An 11,746-nucleotide genomic window follows, 5' to 3' on the forward strand; every position below is an offset into this window, starting at 1 on the left:
AGACATAATTGCATATATGTAATTTAATTAATTACTCAAGGAACATTTAACATTGACTTAAATTACATTTGGGATCGATTGCTTTGGTCAAGATTTGTATAGAAAATCTATTATAATAAAATTAAAAATTTAAAAAAATTTAAAATATTACTTAGTTATAATTTTCAAGATCTCACGTTTTAAATTAAATTCATTTTCGCACAAATTTAACAAACAAGTTGACAGTTTTCTGAAATCCTTATTTAAACTTTCTCAAAATTGTTAATTCTCGAATATATTTAGCACTTGCTGCAGAGTACAATTCAAGCATGAGCCACTTTTCCTTAAATCATTTGCCGGGAATGAATTTCTCGTGAAATCGTAGAAATCACCATTCAGGTCCAAAATGTCTGCGAACATCGATAGACGGCCGACTAATTTGAAAGCTCTGTCGATAAACGCTAAAAGCAAAGTTATTTTAAAGTTACTCATAGCATTCAGGAATCCTTGGTAAGGTGAAGACGGTTGAGAGGAATTTCGAGAATTCTTATTGCGTCGATGGTATTTGTATAAAGAAAGCGTGCAACGTTTGCACGCTCTAACTTTAAATAACTTTAAATATACGTAAAAGTTGATACATACTTGTGACGCCTTAAGCTGTTTTGCAGAATTTGCCAAAGACGCTTTTACTTCCCTTATATGTTGATTTTTACTTTAGCTTAAAACTTATTCAGATTTATGAGACGAAATGAGACGAGAATCGAGATCAGAGTTTAATAACGCATTCACATTATAGTTTTAGTACTTAATGGGACATTTTAATAAGCATTAAACTTGTGAAATATGGTCATCAAGAATATGGCATATTAGGTGATCAAGATAGTTAATATCGTCACAATGGGTAATTTCGATTAATAGATCAAATTGACATGTATCTATGGTTAGTGGGTACGTCTACAATCGAAAATGAGTCAACTATAGTTTCGTTTCAACAACAATTATTGAATTAGAAAGGATGTCGTCAATTGTTATTTGTAAATGATTAATTATTTGAAGTGATACTTATGTTTTTGGTGATTTATCTGATCAAAACAAAGTGTTTTGTAGAGAGCCGAAAGGGGTGTTAGAGCCGAGAGGGGGTGTATGCGAAATGATCCTCCGGGATTCCTCTTGTACACATAGAGTACGTGATAATGTCAATATATCTGACCTAGATCTTGCTTAGGAGTCTGTTTTAGTAAGGGTCTTACGACGATATTTGAGAACTTAACATTATATTTTCTTGAGTTTACTTACTAATTTATTGTTAATATTAAAATTAATAATAATTAATAATGTGAATAATTAATAAATAAGGCAATAATTAATAAAGTGAAAAATGAATTATGTTTTCTATCAAAAAGACGTAAAAATAAATTTTAGGCTATTATATAAAATTTAATAAAACTGTGATATTATATTTGTTACGGATATAACTTTTGATGAAAAGATTTTAGATGCTACTTGAGAAATATAAGAAAATTAAGTTAGTATATATTTCATTATTATCACTATAATATTAACTTTCAAGCAACAACGGGTCATTTGGATCCAAAGCGAAAATTTCTGGATAATTAGGCATATATGATATTGTATGATTGATGTTACAAGGTTCTAAATTATAAAACAAAAAACTTTGAACTTTCTTCTGTCAATCACTATAAATTGGAGGTTCACTTGCATTCTGTCTTTCAAATAGACTTTAGAACTTGGATTTAGTTTTCATAGCTGTAGTTGAAGGAGTTAATATTATCTCGTTTTTCACTATATGCATCGCTTTGTACTTGAACAGGAAAATTAATTTCTACGTATAAAATCATTGCTGTACGGAAGTTAAGCGCGTGTTGTTGTACGAAAATTGGACGTGCATTATGTTGACGCAAGCGAAATCACATGGCTTTGATCCTTGAAACTAAATAATACGGTTTGCACAGACTTCAAAGTGAATCACGGCACAGGATAAATACATTTGTATAATCTTGACAAAACGATCCGTTTTTATTAAGAATATTTTTAGGCGATTAGAATTATATAAATGTCAATTGTATTAAAATATAAATGGAAAATGTAGAACAAATTAATAATTAATTTTTTCATTATGTTCTCTTAATTTTGCAAAAAAAGAGAAAGTTTTGCAATGGAATATTGTATTCAATACTACATTGACGCAAATAAAAACGATGTATTGTAGTGAAAACATTTTGCAGTAATATTTTTCGTTTGTTGGGCAAAATTGTTTTAAAATAAATAGAATGTACAAAAATATTTTTTTTCATTTATGGTTAGCGATCGAGATGCTTTTTTATTCAACATTCGTTTCGCTGTAAAAACTATCGCTCTGTACGCAATTTTATACGAATAGATAAAATCGTCTATTTTCTTGATCGAACACTGTGGAGCGTATCAGATAAATCAATATATAAACAAGATATAAATTATGCGATAAAATACAATAAATTAGAACGATCTGTCAATATATTGCACACTTATTTTCTGTAGTTAATTTCATTGTCGGAAATAGGAAGATTCGTTAATATTTGTAACATGATATGTAATATGCAGAAATCGTCCTATATTCTCTCTCCATTTCCTAATTTATGCAGGACTATTCTTTGCTGAAAATTAAAAAGATTGCACTAATTAAAGTATAGTTCGTTTATAGATGAAATAAAGAATCTTAGCTATTTACATATCTAAAAATAAAATTGTTATAAATGCTTGCTTTGATACAACTTTTGATATAGTTTTATTTTTATGACAACTACTTGAAAAATATTATAAATAGCATTGATTTTTTTTATTGTTTCAGGTGAGTTTGGAGTTTATTCAATTGCATTCTAAATATGGTTCATCTACTGTAAGTCATAATAATTTCTTTTTTAATTATTAAGGTCGAAACACACAGATCTTTGCATAACTCATAAGAAAATCAATGAATCATACATTTTTGTTTCAAAAAGAAAAAAAATGAAGGACTTCGATATTTTTTTTATGCATTATACATTATATATTATACGTTAAGCAAATCTCTATGCTCTTGTCTTTTACGATGTTTCAATTATTACATAAATTTTGTCATTGATAAGAAGGATTTCTTCTTATTAACAGTGTTATGTCGGTATAGTAGATACCTGACTGATAAATACCGTAGTATAATATCGACGTTGCAGTCTCTTATCAACCGTTGCGATTGTAGTTAATACGTAAAGACTGGTAAAATTCCTTGAGCAGAAAAAAATAAACTTGATGTAGAATACGAAATTAAGAAAAAATAATATCTGAAAGTTTGATTAAAATTAATATAAATATCCTGGTAATATTGCAAAAAAGAATAATAATTAATTCAAAATAAAGGAAACAAATCAGAAATCTTGATGAAAGCTTCAAATGGTAATATCCATTTCTTGTGGACCACGGATTATCTTATTCTTAAATGTTAAACGAAAATGTTATTATATAGTAATTATTATTGTTTGTAGGAAGAATAAATCTTTTATTTATATTACTTATATAGAGACTTTAACAATAATTTTTTTTCATTTTTACTACACTGAGGAAAAGATTGCTGATTTAAAAAAATATTAGTTTATTAGCAAAGCTACGGGTGGTCAAGCAAATAATTCAAGTAAATAAATATTTGAATTAAACAAATATTTAATAATTCAAACATGTTTTAAATTACAAAATTTTGTTTCTAATTCACGTATATTTAATCTAAATATATAAATACTTGAACTAAAAAATCACTACGAATTACGCATTTAAGTTAACAACTTTTTTTTCAGCGTACTTACAAGAGAATTGATTATGAAAATTTTATATAAGTTTATACTCTATTTACGTATCAAAATGTACATTATACCTATAAAATCTATATGTATTATTTTTTTGGATCATTTTTGTGAATAAAAGAATTTATTTTTTATTATTTTGTTAAAATTAAAATTTATGTAAAATGATTATTACATTAAATTTATTAAATTTAATGTATTTCTTAACAAAAAAAAATATTTTTTATATTGTTATATAAAAAAGCAGTAACAATTTATGCACTTTGCATAATAATGTATAAATTTTGTATTATTTTATATTATTATTTTATATTTTATATAATGTTATATAATTTATTTTTATTTTATAACGTAAAAGATTTAAGTTTCAATAGAAAAATGTAAAGCTAATTGGAATATTTTGTCTGATGCAAATCATACAACCAACTTTTTTATTTGGTGTTTTTAGCTAAAAAATTGATTTGTATGTTGTCCGTTCACAAAGTTCTGATTTGTGTTCAGAACAAGCCCCGTGCAAGCCCGTGTAGCGTGAAAGAAATTTCGTGATGTCATTCCTCCACCTCGCAAAATGCAGCTATATAGTCAATTGCATCGATTTCATTGCATGTGTCATGTATTTGCAGAGATACCTCTATTTTAACCCTAAAGGAAAGGGGAGGGCGGTTGGGTGACATACATTATCTCCACACATTTTCATTTAATACTTTTTTCGTTTTATCGATGAAATCCATAATTTTTAGGCAATTTGATATGAATGTAATTTTATATTTGACGAACAAACACAGAGAAGAGATTTCTTAAAAACTTGTTTTTAATCGTTTATCAATGTTAGTAAGATCTTTCTAAGATGCCTATGAGAACAAATTATTAAATTGCTAAACAATTTAATAATTTCTGATAGTACTACGATAATTCTTTATCAGTATAGGGCTTTAAGACAGAAAAATTAATTCAGCGCACAGTCAGAAGTTGATATGTAATATATAAATTCATACACACACACACGCGCGCGCGCGCGCGCGCACGCACACGCACACACATACACAGTTTATTTAAGGATTAAAATTTTAGCATTAATTATTTAAGCATTAATTATTTCAGAATTATTCAAGCACCAAAGATTTAGCTTTGATCGTTCTAGGCTTTTTTCCTATTGATTGTGTATTCATATAAACACAGTCCAATAAGATTCTTATTGAAAAAAAATTTTTATAGACATTTTTACAGAAATATCACGAACTTTTGATAGGCAGCTCCTTGAAATTTTTAATAATAATTTTTGGACTCGGACTTTGCTCTTACATTTCGTACTGTTGTATATAATGTTATTCTTAGATTATTCAATACAATATTCTTCCTTTCCCATTTTATTACACAGGACATTTTTTAAATACTCTTTTTTTTATTTTTTAAATTTTATTTTCAATGAGATTTACAAAAGGTATATCTAAATTATAATTAGACTAGAGAAGTGTGGACCGGAGTTCGTTTCAGAAAATAAAACAAACTTACATCAAAAACATATTGAGAGATAAGAGAAATTGTGTAAAGAAGATAATTGTTCAGATCTCTGGCAAAATTATTTAACAAAAAGATGTAAAACGTTAAAGAATATTGAGGATCTGAGTGGTTATTTCAAAGTAAAAGAAAGCCGTGGTAATTGCATAACTGCATAATACAGTTAAATGACAATCGTGTGAGATAATGTGTATAAAAATAAATTTATTCGACAACGTACATAACACAATTGGTATTTGTGCACGTTCGATCCGTAAATTACGCCCGAGAAGTGCTTTAAAAGACACACGTCCAATCGAGTTGTCGAATTGAGTTTACCACTTCTTCAATGGATATTCGGCATTGAGAGCATCATGAGACGCCACAAACGTGCCGGTAGATCCCAATGTGCCGGTGTACCCAGTTGGGTGTACAATGCCGGTGTACCCAGTTGGATGTACAATGCCGGTGTACCCAGTTGGATCTATGTTGCTGAGTCCAACATGCTCCACGCCGCTGCTAAGTCCAATATGTTCCACACCACTAGTGGCGAGACCGCTGGAGAAACCGCTTGAGATGACGCCGCTGTCCAAGCCATTGGCGAGATGACCGGTAGTCAGTCCGGTACCCAGAGTCGTACCCGAAATGGATCCCAGACTGCCGGATCCTAAGCCGACGTATTCAGTGGGCGCAATTCCAGATGCGAAGCCAATAGTCGATGATGCGATGGTAGATGGCACGGAAACTGGCACGTGTTTCGTGATGGGGATTGTAACGGGTACCGGCTGCGATACTGGAATCGGTATCGGTTGTGGTACGCGTACTTCGACGCGTCGCACTACTGGAACGGCATAGGGACGGTCAACCTTTAGGGGTACATGTCGAGTGACAGGGACAGGTACTGGTTGCGCTACTGGAACGGGGTAGGGACGGTCTACTTTGTAAGGTACGGGATGTGGGACGGGTACGGCTTTGGGTACTTCGACTGGAATTGCTTGTGGCACCGGAACTGGCACTTGGACTTCGCGGTGCACAGTAAGACCGGTGATGCGTTCAGTTTTAGCATGCGCCAAGCTGGGTAATGCATTGAATCCGGTGGCGTGACCAGCACCGATGAGATAAGAAGGGCTACTATAACCTCCGTAGTATCCTCCGTAAGAACCTCCTAGACCATATCCTAATCCAGAAGCATAGGCGGAAGCGAGGTTGTTACCCAGAGTAATTCCTGAGAGACCCGACCCGAGTACTTTTGTGCCGAGTCCAGTCGAATATCCTCCTAGACCGTATCCTAGACCATAGTTTGAGATACCGCCTAAACCATAACCTGAGATACCGCCTAAACCGTAACCTGAGATACCGCCTAAACCGTAGTTCGTGATACCGCTTAGACCGTAACCATGATCACCCGCCACACTCCGTTTGTCGTGATTCTTCGCGTCTCCCGACTTCTCGGCCGCCAACACGGCGGTTGCCAACAGCAGAATCTGCACAATTTTAAAAAAGAAAAAGAATAGATTAATATATAGTTTTTAAAGCATGAAAAAACTTTTTGAAATCAGAGGCAGCGTTTGAATTGAACAAATTTCAATAGATTACATTTTCGTTAAATTTCATTATCAATTGAATCAAATTACGTATATGTATTTAATTATTTGTTAATTAATTAATATAATTAGATAATTTAATATCTTTATAATATAGATCTTTTAGAAATATATATATATATATAGATTATATAATTTTAACGCAATTTCATTCATAATGATAAAGCGAGCAATTTAGCAATTCTGTATCAACTAAATAGCAATAGAAAATATTATTAAAGAGGATACATGTACTCTCTAAATTTCTTGGAATAAAATCTCACTCCAAAAGGGTTAAAATATTTCCACTATTAAAAAAGAATGAAAAATTTGCACTCTTGAATAAGAGAGACAGATTTTCACTCTTTTGGGGTGAGATTTCATTTTTGAAATGAGATTTACTCCAAAAAAAAAAGAGTGAGATTACTTTCTTTTGAAATGAATTTCACTCCAAGAAATTTAGAGTACGATAATGAATAAACGCCTTAGTATACCGACTTATGCGTATGCATAAGAAATTCCTTTGACTTACCGCGAAGCACTTCATTGTTTCTCGTGGTAGTTTTGGATCGAGTGTACCATAAGTCCGGTCGGTCAGCGTTTTTATACGAAATGCTCGGTTCGGGATGTATGCGATTACTTTCACTGAAACGACAAGGAACACGCCCTGCTCCGCGATCCGCGCACCTCCGGATTATTTTTTCTGGCTGGTCGGTTGGTCCATCCGATTCTCCGATCTGACGTAACGGTCAGAGCCGTCGCAAACTTGCTCTCAAAACGGGTTCGATTCCGCATTATTACGCGGTTGTTACGTGCGTAATTGTCTACACTGGTGTGTATATTGGTATAACATCATCTGTTTCCTCGTTCAATTTTTTTTTTGCTAAAAGGGCTTACTTTTACCAGTTGGCGTGCAAGACAGTCCAACGTCCAAAATTAGGATCGATCGATGTGGTAACGTAATGACGGATCTGCGGCAAGGGGCTGATATAATTTTTAATGAATGTATATTCATATATTACATAATGAATGTATATACATATATTATATAATAAGATGTATTAAAGACAATTTTTTTTCTTTTTATATACAAAAAGAATGATTTTGCTAAAATATCTAAAAATTTAGCCAAATACAGATCTGAAAATAATTGTGTTGAACATCAAAAATTTATTTAAAATGCATTGATAACAATGCAGCAAAAAATTTTAATATTCTAGCAAACAAATTTGAACGTTTTGCATAATTATTTTAATTCATTTGAATCTAAACAAAATTTTTTCAGATTTGTATTTAATTAAACCTTTTAAAATACTTTAACAAATTCTTCTGTTCTTTTCCATTCTTTTTCTGTAGATTTTATATATCGTGAGATATGATTATTAGTCCTAATTGAAGCTGCTAAATGTCCCATTTTAATAAGATTGAATCTAAAATATTTCATTTAAAATCCTAAAAGAATTTTGATTTGAAAAATTCTAAAATATAGAGTAGCTTTTTTTTCTACACACACACACACACACACACACACACACGCGCGCGCGCGCGCGCACGCACACATATTTATTATTTTATAATTTTTTCTTCTTTGTAGAGAATTTTATACTTAAATAATATTTGTACTTAAATAGATATAGTACGTAGATACGACAATAAATAACTGCCTTTATGCACTAACAATAAAAAAAATATTAAAATGCTTGTTTTTATGACAAATTGGATCATTTTAACTTAAACAATTTGATGTTTTATATATACAGATTTTATATATACAGAACGATATCTGATTTACATATTTTCGAAGTTCTAATCATTTCCTTTACATAGAAATTTCTAAAAAAGAGATAACATTATATATATATATATATATATATATATATATATATATGTATGTATGTATGTATGTATGTATATATTGTGCTGAAACATATGACAAAATTTAAAATATTATCTATTTTGATAATGATCACATCTTGCGATTCGAATCGCAATATAATCGGAATATAAATTATTTGATTCCTGCATGCAACCGAAAATATTATCGGCGTCTTCCTAAAATATTTATTGGTGCTATATTCTGCATTTATTATCATATTGCAACACGACGGATGCGACGTTGCAAAATATCACAGAAAAATATTAATAAATTATCCTTTAATGAGAAATTAATACTAATTGCGATTTATTTTTTATAGTCTCAATTGAGACATAAGTCTCAATTTTGCATTGATGAATAAAAATTTATAATATCTTACTTGACAGAGATCGAGAACGTTTCTTTTTGGCAAAATAGTTGTGAAATAGCTGGCTGTTTTAAAAAAGTCATTCACGTTAAATTTTCTTATTCTATAATTCGGTATAAATCATTTCCGTTTCGTAGTGCGACATAAATTTACATGTCGTGGAACAAGTTCGGAATTTTGTAACCATGTAGATTTTCATCTTAAGAATTGTCTCAACGAAAATACATATTCCTCTGCAGTCTGCACTATGCCGATTTTCAAGAAGTACTTTATATTCATGACGTGTCCACGAAGATGCGCTTTATTTAAATTGTACAACGAGTATGCTGCAGATGTAAATTGTATTATAACGTGACCATCAAGTGTCATCTCACCACGTTTGTACGTGCTGACATACGAATATTCGACATTTGCGGATCGTTTGCCGGCATGTGGAATTTTTGTAAAAGGAAGTAATTAAATATCCGAGACACCGCTCGACGAAGATATATTATTTTTTTACGAACTGTGCGATGAGTGTAGACGATGGAACGAAAATGTCAGCTTAGAGATCGGTTGTCTAAAGCGTCGAAATAAAATACTGGTTTAGAATCAATTTATTTTAATTTATAGAAAGAATATAATAAATCACTCTTGACTTGGTTATAGATAATCTGTTAATGTCAATGATGTCTGCTACATTAAGAGGTTATTTTAATGTTTTTTTTTATTATTACACAGAAAGAAATATTCTAAAATTCGATCTAAAATATTTAAAAATTTAGCTAGATATAGATCTAAAGATAATTTTGTTTATATCATAAAAATATATATATATATATATATATATATATATATATATAAAACTACATAAGACACTAAACTAATTGCTAGAATATTAAAATTTTCTGTTACATTATAAATAACATTTAAGTCTTACATAATTATTTTAATGGTTTAATAAAATTATTTTCAAATTTGTATCTATAATTAGATACTTCAGCAAAACCATTTTTTTCGTATATTTATATGATGTAAATAGTGCATTAATTCTTCTCATTAATTTTTTTACTAGACTACGTCAATACTCATTTGTCATTACTTTGAGAAGTTCATTTCGTATTGAAAAAGAAATAACGATATTCCGCGAGTAATGGCAACGAAATATTATTTTACGATTGTGATTACTTTTATATAATAAAATCTCCCTTCTTTTTGCGCGGCGATCAGATTTCTACGTAGCCTACTTTGGATGCTGCAAATCGCAAATCGCTTAGGAGACGAAGGAAAGAGGAAACGTGTTATTATGGAAAAATATATTATAAAAGGGTTATAAAAGGGGCGTCCTATTCCTATGCTGCCTTCTCTCTCAAACCGCCCCCTGATTTCCTGCGGAAATTCTTTCAAAGTTTGACACCAATCAATTGTCGATGGCTCAATCGATTTAGCTCTTTAATGCGGATTATTGCTCCTCTATTTTATCTCGGTAGCTTCAGTTGTCTTAAAGTAAACTCGTTATCTAGGAGAACGAAAGCAAGGTACTTGAGGTACTTTTCGTCGAAAAATTTTTAGTAATTTATTTCAGAGAAAATAAAAATTCTTTCTTCTACTAAATATAAATTCTGCTGCATCTTTGAGCAATACGACTTCGATGCATTAGCCGTAGGTAATTGAATTTCGACGTTTTTAAATAATTAAAAAGAGAAATATTGCAGTTATGACATTTATGATACATTTAAATTACTTTGATAGTAATTTATATAAAGATATAATTCAGATATATATAATTCATTAAAGAATCATAAAAATGTGCGCACATCATTCATTACAATGTAACTGTCAATGGGAAATTGTTAGAATCACCTATATTTATGATCTGTCATTTGAGGGTGTGTTTCCTTTTTACTGGCAATCATCATGACGTCTCAACGGTATACTGCCGCAGCCAGACTGATAGTAGTGTAAATAGATATGGATAAACTACTAAATTATAACAAACAATAAATTTTGAATGAAACAACAGCGATAAGTTTTTCAAGGAAGATGAACTAATTATGGAATTACCAATTCAAGCAGTTTAACTTCGTGTTAAAAACTATGGACACATCAGTTAATGAATATTTAGATGTGGAATTTAAAAGTTATTTTCGATAAAATGAATATATGTGCATCTTTTGCAGTTAATATAATATATATATTTTTTTATTTCCTGGATTATTTCGACGCGTTGTGCTTCTTTAAGCGGCGCCATATTGCATTGTAACTGCCTCACCTCGAAAGCCGCAGTAGTCGCAGTGGCAATATGGCTATCATTTATGACGTCATTGAGGGAACGCTGTCGCAGCGCGCTGCGTAGTAATAGCAGAATAATTTTTCAGTATTGCCAGTACTGGCAGTGTATATCGGATCACACTCTGAGTCTAACGAATTTGTTTTTCTAGTTTTTTATTTGCGTTTTAGATAATTGATTACCTATAGCAGTTGAAGCATCGATACTTCAAAATAAGATCTTATGTATTTTGCATTCGTCAAATTTACTATTTGAATGGAGAAATATGAGAGAATTGAACATTTAAGGGAAAAGTTGAATAAAAGTAGCAAATATCAGTTAATAAAAATCTTTATATATACATAT

At 30.8% G+C, this 11,746-nt stretch overlaps 1 protein-coding gene across 1 annotated transcript; it reads right to left on the reverse strand.

Moving 5' to 3' along the window:
- Positions 1–5,205: 5,205 nt before the first annotated feature.
- On the reverse strand, positions 5,206–7,436 carry LOC105623591 (ATP-dependent RNA helicase dbp2-like). The gene is made up of 2 exons (XM_012204979.1): positions 7,422–7,436; positions 5,206–6,790 (listed from the first exon to the last, which is right to left on the reverse strand). The coding sequence occupies exons 1-2, from the start codon at positions 7,434–7,436 to the stop codon at positions 5,642–5,644; spliced, it is 1,164 nt and encodes a 387-aa protein (XP_012060369.1). The 3' UTR covers positions 5,206–5,641.
- Between the last annotated feature and the right edge of the window lie 4,310 nt (positions 7,437–11,746).

The sequence above is a fragment of the Atta cephalotes genome (genome assembly GCF_000143395.1).
Source record: "Atta cephalotes unplaced genomic scaffold scaffold00059, whole genome shotgun sequence".
In the NCBI taxonomy this organism is placed as follows: domain Eukaryota; kingdom Metazoa; phylum Arthropoda; class Insecta; order Hymenoptera; family Formicidae; genus Atta; species Atta cephalotes.